The sequence below is a fragment of the Amborella trichopoda genome, chromosome 9 (assembly GCF_054954075.1).
Source record: "Amborella trichopoda isolate Santa Cruz 75 chromosome 9, AtrichopodaSantaCruz75HAP2 v2.0, whole genome shotgun sequence".
Classification (NCBI taxonomy): domain Eukaryota; kingdom Viridiplantae; phylum Streptophyta; class Magnoliopsida; order Amborellales; family Amborellaceae; genus Amborella; species Amborella trichopoda.
The window spans coordinates 12,509,785-12,530,081 of NC_142344.1; the positions used below are offsets into that span (position 1 = coordinate 12,509,785).

General features: G+C 31.0%; 2 protein-coding genes across 2 annotated transcripts; both read right to left on the reverse strand.

Moving 5' to 3' along the window:
• Positions 1–10,911: 10,911 nt before the first annotated feature.
• Positions 10,912–11,371, reverse strand: LOC148780392 (chitinase 3-like). The gene has a single exon (XM_088846293.1). The coding sequence runs from the start codon at positions 11,303–11,305 to the stop codon at positions 11,045–11,047; it is 261 nt and encodes an 86-aa protein (XP_088702419.1). The 5' UTR covers positions 11,306–11,371; the 3' UTR covers positions 10,912–11,044.
• Positions 11,372–12,774: 1,403 nt separating this feature from the next.
• Positions 12,775–14,454, reverse strand: LOC18424343 (endochitinase-like). Its single transcript, XM_088846294.1, has 2 exons — positions 13,922–14,454; positions 12,775–13,813 (listed from the first exon to the last, which is right to left on the reverse strand). Exons 1-2 carry the CDS (start codon positions 14,435–14,437, stop codon positions 13,751–13,753), a joined length of 579 nt encoding a protein of 192 aa, XP_088702420.1. The 5' UTR covers positions 14,438–14,454; the 3' UTR covers positions 12,775–13,750.
• Between the last annotated feature and the right edge of the window lie 5,843 nt (positions 14,455–20,297).

Consider the following 20,297-nt stretch of genomic DNA (forward strand, 5'->3'; position numbering starts at 1 on the left):
TAATTTCTTTTCTTTTTTGATTTATTAAATGCACATGACCTGTATAATATAAGGTTTACACCTTATTTAAGCCTTTTACTTTTAGAGTTCATCTTATGGTCTAATTTGCAGGGGCCACATGAGTTGCGTACAAGGCTTCCGCTTTCTCCAATAGGCTAAGACTCTTTTGCATATCAAATTTAGGTGCGAGGATGTTTCTAGTTTTGTACATGAACCTTTGGTGTTGCAAAATAATTTAAAAGGATTAGTAACATGTGCATATTATTCAAATTTTGAGGATGCAGGGAGAGTTTTGATAGTTCCACCTCTTTTCCTAAAGAAGCTAATGTTGGCATATTTTAATTTTTTTAGTTTATTGTTTAAGTTTGCTAAAGAGGAACTTTGAGTGCTGAGACTATTCATAAAGTCTCAGAAAATACATTAATTATTTTAAAGGTTTATAAATATTTAGCATAAGTTTATAGGGCTTTCCCATAAAATTCTTGCGTTGTTTTAGTACCATTGGAACTTATAAAGAAAATTGTTTCATGTGAACTGGACCGCATTTCTACATATCCAGTCCACAAAGTGTAAAGCGCCCATCTTAAAGATGGATGCAAGTAGGTGTTCCAGATAAAAACAATAAAAACTAACGATCCAATTGTTTTCTTACTAGAATTATTATTTTTAATTTTTAAAAATTTATTTTGTTTTTCATATGTATGATCTCCATCTTAGAGATTATATGTCTTTAAAAATTAAGTCTTAAAATCCATTTCAAAAATAGATTTATTACAAAGCCTGTATTTCTGCAAATGCGGGCTTGGCCGAATAGAAACCAGGTCAAACTTATAATTCAATTAATTTGTTGCTGTTCCATGACATGCTCTCTCGCGATTATTTTTGCATGCTCTTTTCTGGACAACTTAATATTTGCAATCCAATGAAAAGAAAAAATAATTTTGGTCTTAGTTTAATCCATTATTACAACTGCTGCTTAGCTCGTGTATACCTGGTTATTATCTGCTTCAGAGTTTAAAAGATCGCCTTGGGCGAGGTACAGAGGCTGGAGACCAGTTACCCAGGTGAGTCTAAGTGGACTTTTGCCTTAGTGACCGATATAAAAAAATTGGAAAAAGTAAATTAAAAATAATGAAAAAAAGGGCTTTGGTTAGTCATGGGACCAAAAGAGAGCTGTTTTCATGTCTTTTTCTTCCAGGAAATGTTTCTATACTTTCCCTAAAGAAAAATAAAGTAGTGTAGAGACGTGACATTGTGATTGGGACAATCTTAGCTCTCCATTCAGAATGAACAGTTAGATAATGAAAAGTATATAAGTTTTATGTTGCAGGCGAAACAGAGAAACTTGCCCTTATCTTGCTACCCCCAACAACTATCTATATTTCTCTCATGACAAATCAATATCTGGTTGCTATAAATTTTATTTTTATTAATTCACTTTTTAGAGATATAGGTAGATTCTTTATTTGTTTATTAGGGTTAATTATTAAAAGCAGAACCTTTTTTAGGTTGGTTTGATAAAATATATTTTTTAATAAGTTTTTTTTAAGATAAAAAGTCTGTGGGTTTTTAGTATGGTCACTATCTTAAAAGAGTCCCTTTTTTTAATAAGATAGGAAGAGCCATCTTTTAACATACCCTTTAGTCATTTTTTAGGAATGGTTTCTATTAGATGAAGATTTATCTTTTTGGGTTGTATTGGACGTAGAGATGATGTTGGGACGTTACTTATTACTTATTATTAGTTAAGGAGTAAGATTTTTAGCAGTAATACTTTGGAGGATAAGCTTTTAAGGAATAATCGTGTTTAGATGGAAATAATGAGTTGAGGTTATCCTTTAGAAGGAAGATCTTTGAGATTTACGTGCAAGAGGAGCTTATAAGAGATCTATATTTTGGTAAAGGATATAGGAGGGGATAGAGTTGAAAGTCTATCCATAAAGTAAGTATTTTTTGGGAGATTTAGAAAGAGAATCCTATATAAAAGGGATTCACGTTATTGTAGAGATTGATTTTTGTTAATGGAAAAAATATTTATTTTTGTAGAGAGCTCTTTTTTAGCTTTTTTTTTTATTTTATACTTGTGGGCCCGTGTAGGAATATTCATACCCCATACGGTTAATTTTCCGAATATTAATTATCGATAATATTATATTGCGTCACTCTCTCTCCCATTAATCTCTCTCTCCCATTAATCTCTCTCGTATTCTTTCTGTATCTCTCTTCCACTAATCTCTCCGTTTCTTTCTTCCATGGTATCTCTCTCTCATCTCTCTCTGCCTGGTATCTCTCACATGGGTTTTTCTTTCTCAATATCTCTCTTTCACATCTCTCACCCCTTCCCTTAGGACGTGTTTGGTAACAAGAAGTGTCTTTATGGAAATTTAGAACATCCAAATACTGTTCAAGTTTTGTGTTCGATAAAAAAATTGAATTTCAAACAAAACTTCAAGGAACTGTTCTTCAAAGAACTGTTCAAATTCCAATCTAACTTTAAAAAAAAAGTTCCAACCCAAAGGTTGGAAGTTACACTTGGAACTCTTTTTTTATGAACCACCCCTCCCATATATAAAATGTATATATTTTATTGTATAATATATAATATATATTATTATATAGTATATTTTATTTGAATGTATTATATATATTATATTTTATTTATATAATAGATATTTATAATATTATATAATAAAAATATACAATGTATAATATTATATATATATATATATTAATACTATTTTATGTATATTATATAATAAAAATAAAGATTAATAAAATGATTCACTTGATAATATATCTTATATAATGCAAATATATATCAATAAAATAAATATAAAATACACTATATTATATTTTACATTACGTTCTATAAGATATATGTATATATTTTATTGTATAATATATAATATACTTTTTTGTATAATATATAATATATTTTATTATATATCATATTTTATTTATATAATAGATATTTATAATATTATATAATAAATATATATATTAATATAATAAATATAAAATACAATGTATAATATGTTATATTATTTTATATAAATATATATTATATAATAAAATAAATAAAAAATACTTTATTATGTTATATATATTATACATTTATGTAATATAATATATTTCATTATATAATATATATTATATATTATATAATAAAATAAATATAAAATACACTTTATTATATATTATACTATATTATATATATTTTATAAAATATATATTTCTATGCTCAATAGTTATGTCATATAAGATACTTTGTATATTATATAGTATAGTATGTTATAAATATTATAAAATGTAGTATATATTTATAATATTATATGATAAAAATATTTATTAATAGAATAAATATAAAATACAATGTACAATATACTATATTATTTTATGTAAATATATAATAATAAAATAAATAAAAAGTACATTATTACGTTATATATATTATAAATTTATGCAATATAATATATTTTATTATATAATATATATTATATATGATATAATAAAATAAATATAAAATACAATATTTTATATATTATACTATGTTATATATATTATATAACATATTTATTTATATATTATATATTTATGTAATATAAGATATTTTCATATATTATATATTTATATTTAAATTATTATCAATGTAAATATAAATATAAGATATTTCCCATATATCCCTGGAGTTATCGAATACATAAACTATGAACTTCTTAACTTCCCATGGAGGTTGTCAAACACAAAAACCATGAACTTTTTATGTAATTTTTAATTTACAGTTCTTCAAGAACTTCCAACTTACAGTTCATGAACTTGTTTTCAATTATCAAACAAGCCCTTAGTGTCTCTCTCACATCTTTCTCGTTTGGAAGAGATAGATATGGAGACAAGGATGGATCTCCACACCCTTTTTGAGAGAGAGAGTTAGGATGATTTTAAGGTAAAATATGCAATAGATACTAAACAAATTTAAAAGAATTCAACAATCACTATGTCAAGATATATCCATAAACATAGTTTTCTTTTATTTCTAAGGATCGAATAATTCTAACGTATCCGTGGATGCCTTATCAATACTTATATCTAAAAATACTTATATCTAAACAATCACAGATGAACAGGAAGAGAAATATAAAATAAGGAACTAGTAGAAAAGGTATGGTTCCATGCCTACTTGTATGAATTCGTTCATACAAATATACAACATAAATGGTGTAGTTTGTACAAGGCTGAGGCTCTAAACAATCAATATAGGATGCACTTTTAAATAGTGCCAAAATATATTATTTTAATATTAAAAATATTTATGATGGCATGAAATTTTCTATTTTATCTCTAATAATGAATTTTAAAGTTAAAAAATTGTATAGATCAAGCAGATCTATAAACGTTTGAAAATCTTGAAAATTGATGGTCTAGATAATACATTACAAGATGTACTATTTTCAATACTTTGAAACTTTTTTTTTTCTTGTCCATACACCTTGAGGTTGAGATGATCGAATTGAAGGTTTTTCAGCATTAAAACAACATTTTTCAATAAAATTTTGAGTTACATATTAATTTGATTGTTTAGAGCCTCGTATTAATATAAACTTTTTTCATACATATATATGTTCTTTTCTTTCTTTGTCCTAGTTTTTTTCCTCCTGTTCTATCTTGTTTTTCAATTCGTGTCTACCAATTGTGATGTAGTGCGTGTGGTAGTTCTCGTGTCTTGCTTTCGTAATGATACGTGATCTTACACGATCATTATATTTTCTATAGCGTTCATCTCTCCACTATCTATGATGAGTCATTACTGTATGCGACATGTCACTCTAGAAGAGTGTAGTATCTTTCATCATGAGTGCTTTGTAGGAAAGGTTTCTATATTTCTATTTTAGCCTTTCAAGTTTTGAGTTTGTTGCCGTGTTGAATGTGCTTACAAATATTCGAACCTCAAAGCTTTTAGGATAAAGAGTATATGACAAGCTTTCTATGCTTTTTCTACTGCATAAAATTTATATATTTTTGTTATCGAACAGCCCATTTTGAATGGACGATCGAGATAGCCACAATCACAATGTCATATCTCTATATTATTTTATTTTTAATTTTTTTTTACAAATTATTTTGATACCAGAATTTGGGCATCCACTACTCTCTTAATCTCGCAATTTTAAAAAATATATAAAACAAATATTTTCAATAAAATAAAATTACTACAATACCTTTAAAATTTTCAAGAGGCATTTTAGTCATTATACTTTATCAAAAACTTATTTTTTATTTTTTATTTTTTTTAAGGTGCACCTCATTGAGTACATGAGACATACCAAATTTAATATTCATATAATATATATAAAAAAAATTAAAAATAAAATACTCTGAGATGCCATATCTAGATCAAATGGTCAGTGACTTATTTGATCTAAATTAGACTGGTGGATGGGGGAGAATTATAAATCTTCTATATTATAAGAAGAGTATAGAAACCTTTCCCAAGAGTACACTAAGTGGTATATTTGTGAATATTATATTTTAAAAAAGAATGGGGTTTTATGTGCCTGGAAATGTGAAGGAAAGTAATAGAGGTTATGTGGGTGTATTGTATGTACTGGTGCATAGCAGGGTAGGTTGCTTTTTTTTTTTTTTTTTGGTCGAGTCCTCGTTGAAAAAACGTGCAATGCAATGTGTGTGAGTGCGAAAAAATGGATGTGCATTAGCGCAACGGTTTTTGCACTAAGCTCGTTGTTGCTTCTTGAAAAAAAATGGATGCACTAAATGATGCGCTAGCCAACCTATGCTTACTGGCTTTTTTTCTCTTGTGAAGCCCTCTAAAGCGAGGTGATATCGATTCACTTGAGATTCTCACAAATGGTTCAAAACTCACTGTAGGGTTTTATAATGGGCAAATCAAGGTTAATATGCAATAAAAATCAAAACTCATACTACGGGAATTATAATTAAACATGTGTCCCTAGTACTTTAAATTGTTATTCTTAATTAATTATTAGAATGACAAAAGCTATTCGTATTTTCATCATTACTAAAAAATTTTAATTAATAATATCATTGTAATATCAAAATTCTCTTTCTCCTAAATTGTAACACCTATTGTGATTAGTTTTATTTAAATAAATTTACAAGTGATAATTATGGAATTACCTGGCACAAATCCTAATTAATTTGAATTATGATAATTTCCACAACCCCATTAATTTGAATGCTGATATTTTTACAATATTACTATTAATCAAGAAAATTATAATAAAATACTGATCAATCAATTGTAATTATCCAAATAAATTTTATAATTTCATTACTAAATAATGAAATTATTTTAACCCTTATAATTTATGACAAAAGCTATAGTATTATTCATCTTCGAGAATTAATATGATTTCTATTAGTAGAAATATTTAATTCTAAATTATTATAATATTCAAAGTTATCATAGTTAGTAATATAATTATAGTATTATAATGAATATTATAATACTTGACCAAATAATTAGAATCGTGACCAAATATTTTGGACGTCATACAGTCAAACAAGTAATTATGTGATCATATATTGTAGTAACAAAACTATCACCGTTAGTTTGTAATTATATACACATTAATAGTGATAATATGAATCACCTTAATGAATTCTCGCACTTGCTAAAAAAAAAAAAAAATTCCTTTTTCTACTATTGAAAATGTTATATCAAATGTTTGTGCACTATCATAAATTGTTACATGAAAAAATTAGTCGTTTCGCTAAATAAATATATAATAGCATGAAGAGATAGCCATAGTCGTATTTTCTCATTCACTATATTGTCTCTCATAATAGCTCTAGCACATCATATTACATATAACATTTTAATAAGTCTAACATTTTAATAAGTCCTGCGAAGCATGTACATGCACACCTAACTCCTTTTATTAAGAGACCTAAAGGCGTTATAAAACTCATGTTCAAGATGAATATCATCATCATCATCCGAGCTTTTCTCAACTATTTAAGATCGGTTGCTTAATGCAATTATAAAAAATTATTAATATCCTTTTAAGGTGATATAACGATATGCAAAAGACTGAGGTTATTGGATAATGCTAATAAAGGTTCCATCTTACAAGGTCAGTCATAGGATTTTAGGATTTGCCTAATATTAAGTAATAGATAATAAATATTATAATATAATATATGTTAGCGTTACCCCTTAATATATAATAGGTTTTATAAGCATAACATTTGTTTATAACAAGCATTACTACAAGTCTGCCAATTTGCAATTTGACTTCTACTTTTTTTTAATGAAATCACAATATTTTATTAACTAAAGAGAGGACTCACGCCAAATCAAACATCCCTAACCACCAGTAGACGCTACCAGATTTAAGTCGGAGATACTCTGTTTCACCAGATCACGAGCCACACCATTAACTTCTCTATAAACATGTCTTAAGGATTATCCCAAAATATTTCTAAAGTCCAATAGTTGGTCTCTAAATGTTTTTTTTTTCATGCATTTAATTGTGCAAAGTATCTAAGCTATCAAAGAAAGCACCCCGGACAGCTTCTTTACGGTTGGAGTCTTCAATCCCAAAATGAATCGTACTCTGGTTGATCTAGGTAATTTTTTTAAAATTGCTTTTCATATTTTCTATTTATTTAATCTAGGTAGAGTTTATATCTATCATTATTGTTGTTGTCATTATTATTATTATTATTATTATTATTATTATTATTATTATTATTATTATTATTATTATTATTATTATTATTATTATTATTATTATTATTTATTTGATATAGTAAGTTACTTATTATTATAATTGGTCTAATTATGACTTATTTATTCATTCATCTAATTAATTCTTGCTATTCGAAAATATTTTTTCAAGAATGAGTCTTTTTCAATTATTTTACATCACGTATCACACACGTGCATATTACTAGTTAAAACTAAAGGCGTCTATTAGTCTTTTATAAAAAAATTTAAATCGCCATACCCAGGGAATTGATATCTACATCTATAAGTGCATATGTGATAGTAGCCATTAGACCCCAAAGAGTGAGGTTCAAACCCCAATTGAATTAGATACTTGTTGGGGTTGGTTGTTTAATCTCATGGAGGTTTTCCTAGTCCTTTATTTCATGTCTTTCTTATCTTAGAGGGAGAAGATGTTGGCACATATGGCCACGAGGCCTCACGTTGTCTTACCTATTTATATGGATCTAAACTATTTTTATGGAAGGTATTGGTATATCCATTTATAAATAATTTTTTGTTAAATATAATATAAATAAATAAATAATTTACTTTCTTAAAGATATTTTCAATGTTCATTTGGATAAGAATCTATGAGATCAAAAAATTAGTTTCTCAGAAGCCCCTTGAAGAAAAGGAATGTTGGCCTATCTTCTTCATATAAAAATGGAAAGTAAGAGAGAGGAGATTAGACACAACAAATACGCAACAAATTACAGAGCCTCCAGAAAACTTATCTTCTCTCTCTTGAAGAGGGTTTCCTAATTAAATCCAAGCTCTGCGATCACCAGCCTCACAGCACACCCTCTCTAATCTAGGGTTTTGGGGCGCTATCTTCGCTTCAAACATTACTTTCAAAAGAAAGCATTATTATGATTGAAAGAAACTCTCTAAATATTATCAAATGGTGTAATCAAGAGCAAAGAATCCCTTGGTCCTTTTATGTTTTTTGGTTGAAGATCATTGATATTTGTGTTTTACTTTGCCATAAAGTTTTCTTTTTCCACGTTTATCGAGATACTGCTTAGCTAAGCTCCGTGTTTCTCTTTCCTCCCTTTTTATTCTCTTTCCTCCCTTTCTATTTTTGTTCATCTAATTCAATCATTGTAATTTCATGCTCTTGCAACAATTTATCAATAAAAACTTCATAAAATCGTCAAAAAAATAACAAGAGAGCAGAGCAAGGGAGGAGGGAAAGATTGTTAGATGAATTTTTTATGCTCCATATCGTTAGAGGTAGCTCAACACATATATCATGTACTCAAAGGTTTATGAAGGTCATATACTCAAACGTTTATGAAGGTCCTTACGTTATTGCTATGTTAGGGAAAAAGGCAACAACCTCTAAATTCTAATGTAATCGCATCCTACAATATATCATTTATCTTTGTTATAAGAAGGGCACAATTGCTATTAGTCATTAGATGTCAATTTGGATAGTTTCAAGTATATCATAAAGTTCGAGAAATTTTTTTTTAAACTTTAAATCTAGTCAATAACGCATTCACAACTACCCGATTTGAAAAGTAAGAGATACAAATGATTGTGACATCTTTTTATTAAAAAAATATGGTCTCTTTATATACTTTTCCATTCCCAATAATCTCAATTTTTAGTTTATTTTAACAAGGTTACACCATTTCTTGGAGGCTTTCTAAAGTATAACATGATCCACGCCACCATAAGATATGTGGGGTCAAATGTGATATCGCATTTATGAAGTGTCAGACCAGACATTCGGGTCGGGTCATCTTTGGTAGGTTTCATTCTCCCTTCTTGACCATCTCATTCCATTAATTGGTTAGTAATGGTCATCTAGGCGTATTTATATCATGACCACATATATTTATTAACTTTTGTCTTGTGTGCTTTGATTTCCTTTCCTACTTATCATTACGGGAATTTCTTCAACCATACTTTGATGCTAAAAGAAGATCCATTCCCTCATATAAAACCCTGTTTAGGTGTATTTCTAGGACTCTTTAAAAGTTTTTGGAATACAGCTCCTCCAGCTAGTGACCATTCTCAAAATAAATAAATAAATAAATAAGAATCACATATTATATATGTGCATAAGAAATTACTACCTTGTGATTGAATAGAGGCTATCCATTTTTTGGATAGTTAAATCTAAGTGTTTAGGAATTAAAAATCCTAATTTGCAATTGTAGACTTTTAATGATTTCTGTTACTTATTCCGAACTTTTCATATCTACTTTTTTTAGAATCTATTTTCATCTTTAATTATAACATTCTAAACTCCAAATTTAGTTCAAATGAAGTAGATCCATAAACACATGAAAATTTTTGGGATTTAGAATCTATATTTTTTTTTTTTCATATCCATACATCTCGATGTCAAGATGATCAATTAAATAGTTTTCCAACATCAAAACAACCCCTTTCGATGGAATTTTGAAATACACCTTAATTCTAGAATTTAAGGTGTCAACCTTATATAAATTTTTTATCAACGAATTGCCTTGAAATATCAAGGAACAGTCGTTTATGGAGTAATGACTTTCTATGTATTAAAAAGAATATTACGTAAAGTAAAACACTACATTCCAAGTTCAATTCCTAACGATGAATTACCAAAATAAAAATAACATGACAAGGTACTATGAAAATGCAGTGACCTTGGTACCCTTCGTTGACTTCATTTCTTTAAGTTTTGTGCCTATTTTAGTAATATAAGGATTTTTTCCCTTTATTGAAATTATTTCATGCGATGGTGCCATTCTGTAGATACTGAAAATTGAATTATATTATAGCCTCATATATTTATAACATCTTTTGCAGAGTTTTAGTATTTTCTCCAATTTATATGGGTTATTTCTCGAGTTTTTACCATTTCACCCATTTTTTTCAGATATTTAATATTTAAAAGTCTCTTTTTCTTCTCACCAAAGTATTTGCCTAGGTATGTGAAGAAGGTGGATACACAGTCAACCAATGTCCTTGAGATCATGCTCTTTTTCCTGTTCATATAAATCTTAGTCGGATGGTATTAGGAGCTTAACTCCATTTAAATACGCCATAGCTCACCTAGCTATGTCCTTTTAATCAAATAGCCCAATTCCTATTAATATTAATAGGCCCTTTCTCGTTGTTCCAAACCTTTAATTCAATCCTAATCCCAAGATACAAACTACCACACCATGTGGTGCAAAGGCGTCATCTCTTTTATTATTGAAATGCCCGTTGGCAAGGTTTGAAACTTCTAACTATAAAATTCCACACAGAGTTTATATCCTTATTTGAAAGACAAGACCACAAACAGGTGTGATCTTTCCTCTAACCATTAAAGGGCCTTTGGTTATAGCAATCAAGGTCGTCACCATAGGGCACACCCATGAGGTCGCAATAGCGCTTGTAGAATCCAATTCTATCAGCCACCCTGTCATCACTTCCATGGCCACATTCGACACCACCATTGATGATATTGGTGATGACACCGTACCCAGGGACCCTATCAGCCGAGCAGTCCGCAGCTGATGGTGTCCATCCACCGGTGATGACAGCGTGTGCTGAGGGCTTCGGAGACTGCGGCGTCATCCAAAACCAAAAGGCAGTCTTGAATGAGATGACAGCGTCGGTGGCCACTGCATCTTGATACCATCGAAGCCTATTGCTCTCCCAGCCTGACCATAGTTATAGTTCCTGCACCAACAATACCTCTTAAAAATAAATGTATGCGTATGCCCAGATTGACAGTTTAGATACCACTACACGTGCCAGCTATTCATCACCATCGTTCATCATATACGATGGCCGGTATGTAGGCCTTTTGTAATTTAATAGGGAAGACATATCCCTTCCCACTTATTCAAACATATTAGGACTTAACTTTAAGTAAGTCTTAGGGAGATTGAAAACTACAGCGTGACAACTACATACGGCAATTCTTAGTGCCTCCCAAAATTATAATTGAAAACCACAACGTGACAACTACATATAGTAAGGTTTAGTACCTCCCAGAATCACACAATGAAACTTAGGGAAGGTCTATTTTCCAATGGATGACAGTCATCATAGTAATACTTTTGCTCCATGTTATCATTAGCTTGGGGAAGCATCTTCTATCAATCAAAACCACAAAAAATACATGCCCAGTCAACACGGGCCTCGTAGGGTACTGGTCTCGCCCGGCTTCTATCACTTCAAAAATAGGTAAAAAGTGGTATTTTCGGCCTTCTTTACTTTACTTCCTCCAATAATTTATCTATTATCCCCATTTTAATCCATTTGGACACAAATTGATGTCTTTTATCCTCCAAACTCATTTTTTTAATAAAAATTTTCATTTGGGCCGATTTTTCATGAAAATATGGTAATTTTTTCCTTTCATTTCTCGACCAAATCATTTGCCATGGGAATCAAAATGTTGGTACGAAAACCCCTAACATAACACTATAACAATTTGGTGGATCACAAAGTAAAGTAGAAGAAATTGAGATTCCAAATTTCTGGGGTTTTAAATTTGAAATTGAAAATCCTAGATATCTTGTCTTCTTTTTAGGGTAGTTTAGTTGAAGGATTCGAACTTTTAGGAGTGTGTTACAAACAAGCGTTTAAACACCAAGAGGGCCCTCGTCACGATGATTGGATGGTAATGGAGAGGTAAATCTACCATCAAAATTACTTTGGCGGATCAGATTGTCACTCAATCACCGTTCAACCCATATGTGAAAGAAATAACAAGGGAGTTCCATGACATCGTATAAGAACGTACTTTCTGACTTTAAAAGACGCGTTGCTGACCGAGAAAATATGAGATATAAGGACCGGTTTCGATCCGACCAAGCCCTCATATGTACAAATACATGCCTCTTAATAAATATATTTTTACATGTAATCTCTAATATGGAGAACATGAATATGAATAAATAAATAAATTTTAAAAACTAAAAACTCTAGTAAAAAAACACTTGAACCATTTGTTTTCATTGTTTTTAGATGGAACAACTACTCGCATGCTTCACATTTTTTGGACGACATATATAGAAATGCGGTCCGTGAGACAATTTTCTTTTTTTTGAAGGAAAAAGTTTATATAAGGTTGCAACCTTATATATAGCACTACGGATGCACCTCAAAAATCCATCGGAAAAAGGTAGTTTTAATGTTGAAAAACCCTTTCATTGATCATCTCGACATCGAGATGTATAACCATGAAAAATAAAAAGATTTTAAGTCTCATAAATAGTGCATTTTTACGACATATTATCTAAACCGTCCATTTTCAAAATTTTCATATGTTTATAGATCTACTTGATTTTAACCATTTTTTAAATTTAAAATTTTATAATTAGATATAAAAATAAATTTTGAAATAATCTTAAGAACATTTCACATCAAAATTATATACTATGATAAAATTTGAAGGTGCAACTTACCTCTCATCCGTACGCCAACTGCACCCGACCTTTCAAGAGAGAAAACATTACATTGAACCATGGGTCAATGTCGTACATATTGATGTGCATGCACCACGTGAGGTCTATTATTTTGACACCTACTTTCTAAATCATATATAACACCGTTTTATATAACACCGTTTCGAGAATCCATGTAGAAATGACTCACCTCTTAAAAATTTATTTTTTAGATGGATATTTGGTCTTAAGACATGCGTTAGAGATCATGAATATGAAAAATAAATTAATTTTAAATGTTACTGGATTAGATGTGCGACTGGAATGAGGTGCCTCCTTTAGCTTTTGCAGGAAACCATATTTTTCTATAAATGACGACGATCATGCTTTTGTGAGAGGTGTTGGACCATTATACGAATTACATTTTCTGCATCATGTGATTGCTATGGAATGAAAGGAACGTCTCGATTTTTTAAGGTAGGGTTGTAAATGGTTCGTATTGTAGTCGTGAGTGCAAAATTTATTCATGAAATTGAGAGAGATTTACCAAGAGATTTGGACGGGTCCTCGGCCGTAATATTTTTTGCCGCCAGCGCAAGGCCACTGAGCACTAGCTTGACAGTAATCATCTCTCATTGACAAAGCAATAGCCCCAGGCGTAAGGCCCATCAGGTGCATCTGCCCCCACCTGCACATCCAAAATTACTTGTATTTACGCCAAAACTGAAGAACAAAGAATACAGACGGAGAATGAAATGCAACTAGAAAGAGACAGAGGGAGAAGAGATTTGCATACCAGTGGTCTCCTTCGAAGTCTGAGCAAGAAAACATCGATTTCTCTCTTCCGGGTGGTCGTATCACCGGTAGTTCCGAATGCAGGAAATGACTTAGTGGCAGTGATGAAAGCATTGTAAGTGTAAATGTCTCTTCCTTCGCAAGAATTTTCATTTCTGTGCTTAAACATTTGATCAAACAGAGACTGCGATATAAGAGAAGCAACACCACTACCAGGAGGTGTGCACTGGCTCTGGCAACCTTCACCACAGTGCTCATTAATGCTTCCACAAAAACCCCATTTGCTGCAACAAAGACCTCCTGCGCACACCGCTCCTCCCCTATCTCTGCCACAATTCTGGGCTAAGACACCGAGCCCATAATAGTCTGCGATTAAGAAAACAAGCAAGAGAGATAGAGAAGCAAAAGAAGAAGCAATTTTTTTTGTTCCCTCTTTTCTTATTTTGTTCTTTGAAGGCAAGGTGGAAGATTTTATTGCGAGAGAGGGGGGAGGCGGCCGGTCGATCGTTTTAGTCATGGAGAAGGGAAAAGATCTTTAGGCCCTGTTTGAACTGACAATAGGATAAACCCCGTTTGGTTCTATTGTAAGACCCCAGATGGGACTATTTGGCAACAGTCTCTAGATGCTGTTTCGTTTGACAACAATAACTGTTTGGTTAATTGGTTCTATTCGGGAAGACCTAAGGTTTTAAAAAACGGATCTGTCACCTAGATCGGCCACTCCAAAAATTGTGTCTGGTTGATGGATCGGAGAACCAATCGGTTTCGGCCAAAACTAATTTTAATAAAACATTATAATTTTTCAAATTTCTAATTTTTTAAGTTTCTAAAAGAAATAGTGGCAATTATATTATGATTTTACAATAGTGTCAAAAGTACATAAATATTGAGAACATGTCTCATGTTGAGTGTTGTTGTCTATTACATTTTATTTTAAAATCAAAATAAAGTTTAAAATGCAACATGACCGTAAAATGAACCTCTAACTCAATTTTTTTGTTTATCTTATTATTATATTAACTTGAGAGTTTTGATTTTGAAAAAATCCATATGAATCAAATTTAATGAAAGAGGTTGTTAGTAGAGAGAGAAAAAAGTTCAGTAGAATTAGTTGTTTGTACTACTTAGTAGAGCGAGATACGAAATTTTAGTGGTATTAATTTTAGAGAAATTATTAGCGGAACGAACTTTGTAAAGGGGGAGAGGTTGTTAGGAGAGAGGGACGACAAGGTTGGGGAAGAGAGCGGGGAGAAAGAGCAAGCAAAATGGGACTCCCAAGCAAAAAATTAATTTCGTGCAGCTCACAGTACTTCAAGGGAATAACCGGAAGAGAGTCCCATTTATGGAAAGAAATGCCTTTATAAAAGGCTTAGCCACTGCTTATATTAAAAAACAATCAAATAAATTTTACAAAAAAGTTTTAAAAAATTCAATGGCCGAATCCCGATATATTGCAAGGTCTAGATTTTTTATCCGAATATGTTCGAAAAAGTCGGCTAAGGCCCTTACCATGCTCCAGTTGGGTAACCAACTGGGGGATATTAAAAAAAATTTAAAATAAATCATAAAAAATTTAAAAAATAAGAAATTTATTTGAGATATGTTTTCTATCATTTTGAAAAATATTTTTGGCCATAAATAGTTATTTGTACATTTTTCCATCTTTTCTAGATTATTCAAAAGTACCCCGGGTCATCATTTGACATAAAATGGTCGAGTGTATTCAAAATATTGCCCATCAAACATGATGTTAAACTGTTGGTTGATTACATTCACAATCACATGATGTTAAACTGTCGGGTTGATCACGCCCCCACCACATGAAGTTAAACTGACGGGATGATTACGTCCATCACTACATATGATATTAAGCTGCTTAGAGGGCTCCATGATTACTGGAGCTAAAACTGCTAACAAACTTCATTTTTAAATATATCTTTCACTTTTTCAAATTCTCTCAAGTGTATTGTATTTTTTAAAACTTTAATTTTATTTTTAGAATCGTACTCCCCGAACTCCTAGTTCTATTGGATAGGCCATAAATGATGTTACCACGCTGCCGCCTTCTCTAAAAATGCCCGGTGTGCCCTTTGACCATTTGAGATTACGCAAAATGTAAATTTGAAATTAACAACAAGTGTCTACTTCTTTGCGGCCTGCCTATTCACATGGGGCGCAAGAGAGAGGCAATTGTAGACGTCCCATTTTGAAATTGGCACTTTCTTTCCCTATTTTCTATCTTTTTTAATTTTTAAATACTTAAAAATGCCCTAAAATGCTTAGTAAAACCTTAGAGACCATCCTACCCCAATATCATAGTCTACCTTTTCTATTGTCCATAGTCACAGTCCCAACCTTCCAGAAACCTTAAAAAAACTGTTAGGAGCAGTGTTTTAAAATGTGGGATGAGCCCAAAAACGGTGGGGGGCCGATGCGATGATGCCGCTCGATGCAGTCTGGATGGATGTGCATCGTGGCAATGCGGTCAATAAATATAAAAAAATTCTAAAAAATCTAAACAATATAGATTAATAAATAGAAAATAATATGGTGGTGATATATGTGATAGTTGGTATTTAGTTTATTCATTAACTCCAAAAGTATTAGCTATCGAAGATTCTATATCTACTATTCGCTGATAGAAACTAGAAACTTGCTTCATAAAATATTCAACAATCAACAACCATAAGCACAAATATGCAACCACAAACATTGAAATTACAAAATACTACAAACTAGAAGTCAATGAAGATTAAAGAGTTTTAAAGTTACAAACACTCAATTTATTGTCACAAGTTTGTCCAAATTTGCTCAAATAAACACCCAAAAGATATAAATCAATAACCAAGCATCAACAAATGCACAAATCAAATAACTTCAACAAATAAAATTTCCATCCAATTTTTTTTTTTATTCAATCAATCCAATAAAAGCCAGGGATGCAGTTAAAAAATGTTTTGTTTTGGGAGGGGTGTTTAATAACCCCTAAAACCATTTCCCCTGTAAGTATGAAACAATTATGCTACTACATATGAAACAATTTCCCCTATGGTATTTAATAACCCCCCAAACCATTTTCCCTATGGTGTAACTCCAGCATATAAGTATGAAACAATTCTGAAAGTAAAATTTCAAAAATAGAGGAGCTAAAAAATGTAGATGCCAACCATTTTGGAGGCAAGTTGTTACTTGTTAGAAGCCTTCATAAGGATTGGCACAAAAGCAGTGACTTAGATGTTCGATTAAATGATGAAAAAATAAAACGAACGATCTGAAAGCTTTTAGACTTCACAAAAAAATTTTCTAACTAGTTAACAGATATGTTCGATCCTAGCTTGCTTTTAAAGAAACGTTGACAAACTACTCATAACAGAAACATTCCCCAAAACCATGGATACACACACATTCTCGCATAAAAAAGAAGAAGAAGAGAGAGAGATATAAGTTTCTTGTCAAAATCTTGCAAGATGACACGAGGCAATCATTCAAAGGGTAACGACATTAGTTATATGTCAACAATTTCGGAAGCATCACAAAAACTCTGAAAATTCCCAAGCAATTTAGTTTACATAGCAAATAAAGATGAACAATCATGCTTTTTACTATTATAATTAGATAGCAAATACATATGAGCAATCATGTTTTTTACTATCATAATCAAAAGCAAGAAGAAAATGATGGATTATAAACAGATTACAAAATCCCTTCCAGTGGTCAGGCAATTCTATCAACATCATAATATCAAGGTTTTAAGGTCATAACAATCAAGATTCAAGACAAATGCAAAATGCGAAAAAACTGAGACAGAAGGATGCAAACTCTACATGAATTTCCATGACATTTGAAGAAACCAATTGCAACTGAATCACTATCAATGATCAGCCTAATAATTGTATAAGAAAGATAGAAAGAAAAAATTCCCACAACAAACAAAGCCATCTAATTCGAAGCACAATAGCATGGCTTGGGGGGGTGTTTAATAACTCCCCAAACCATTTCCCCTATAAGTATGAAACAATTCTGCTTATATGTATAAAACAATTTCCCCTATGGTGTTTAATAACCCCCCAAACCATTTTCCCTATGGTGTAACTCCAGCATATAAGTAAAATTTCAAAAATAGAGAAGCTAGAAAATGTGGATGCCAACCATTTTGGAGGCAAGTTGTTACTTGTTAGAAGCCTTCATAAGGATTGGCACAAAAGCAGTGACTTAGATGTTCGATGAAAAAATAACAAGAACTATCTGAAAGCTTTTAGACTTCACAAAACAATTTTATAACTAGTTAACAGATATGTTCGATCCTAGCTTGCTTTTAAAGAAACATTGGCAAACTACTCATAACAGAAACATTCCTCAAAACCATGGATACACACACATTCTCGCATAAAAAAAAAGAAGAAGAGAGAGAGATATAAGTTTCTTGTCAAAATCTTGCAAGATGACACAAGGCAATCAATCAAAAGGTATCGACATTAGTTATATGTCAACAATTTCGGAAGCATCACAAAAACTCCAAAAATTTCCATGCAATTTTGTTTAGATCGCAAATACAGATGAACAATCAATGCTTTTTACCATCACAATTAGATAGCAAATACATATGAGCAATCATGTTTTTTGCTATCATAATCAAAAGCAAGAAGAAAATGATGGGTCATAAACAGATTACAAAATCCCTTCCAGTGGTCAGGCAATTCTATCAACATCTCAATATCAAGGTTTTAAGGTCATAACGATCAAGATTCAAGACAAATGCAAAATGCGAAAAATTTGATACGGAAGGAGGAAAACTCTACACGAATTTCTATGACATTTGAAGAAACCAATTGCAAATGAATCTGTAATAATTGTAAAAAAAAATTTTTAAAAAAAAAAAAGTAAAAAATATAAAATAAAAATAAAATAAAAATAAAAATAAAAAAGAAAGAAAGAAACTCTTAATAAGTGATGGTCTATATGAGCATGATGGTCCTTAGGGACCATCACTATTTTCAAAATCTTTTGGTTAAGTTTCTTTTGTTTGCTCCTGCCTTGCCACGTCAAGTGGACGTGGGCTTTAAGCATATAAGGGGTATTGTAACGGTTACACCTCGTTTATGAGGTGTCACTTAATAAAATATTATAATAAGGTGTAGTAAGAGTTTAAATACGAGAGGCGAGGACTCCCACCCTAGAAAACTTTTGAAATCTTTCCCTTTCTGGTCGAAACACAGTGAACTCCTCTCCCTAGCCGAATTTTTATCGGAAGCTCCCTCTCAAATATTTTAGGTAAGTGACATCGTCTTCCTTAAAAATAGTCTGTTTTTGATAAATAGTGATATTTCCGTCCAGGATCTTTATTTTATAAGTTTTGTGTGTAAGTGACATCGTCTTCCTGAATAATAGTATGTTTTTAATAAATAGTGATATTTCCGTCCAGGATCTTGATTTTATCAGTTTTATGTGTAAGTGACCTCATTGTCTCGAAAAATAATCCATTCTTTTTAAAAATAAAATGAAATAATTATTTCTGCTTATTATCATGAATTTTAGGTGCGATAAATTTTATGCGCACACGACCTCATTATCTTGAAAAATAATCTTTTTAATAAAAATTGTGATATTTTATCTATGTTAGAAATTTTAAATGCTGGAAATTCTTAGAAAAATAAATTTATTTATTTTTCTTGGCTATTGTTAGAAAATTTTAGATACTATCAAATTATTAGAAATAAATGTGATATTTCTGCTTTTAGTAAAATTGTGATATTTCTTTCTACTGTTTTGAATATTTAGACATTGTAAAATTCATGTGCAAATGACTGCCTTATTATTGACATTTTTGCAATTGATTATAGTATTGTTGTGAAATGTTTATTTGTGGATTGATATCCCATAAATTGTGATAATTCCGTGTTCTTGAATTTCTATAAGAGTTTTTCTATACATATTAAATTAGCAATTATGCTAGAATGCCTTTACAAACTGCTACCTTTCTAAATTTGAGCCTAAAATATTTGATTGGTTATTTTTGAAATGTTATAGAGAGTGACGGTTATTAATGGTTTAAGTGAAATTCATATTAATGATTTCAGTGATATGTTGAGTACATGATATTGCTGCTTTCGAATGTTTAAAGAGATTTAGAAATAATTTAAGTATGCAAGTGGACTCATCCGATTCGCCGGTGAGGTATAAGTGGACCTATCTGGGACGTCGGTAGGGATTAAGTGGACTCACCCGATACGCCGGTGTGGTATAAGTGGACCTGAAGGGATTAAGTGGACCTATCTAGGACGCCGGTAGGGATTAAGTGGACTCATCCGGTTCGCCGGTGAGGTATAAGTGGACCTATCTGGGATGCCGGTATGGATTAAGTGGACTCATCCGGTACG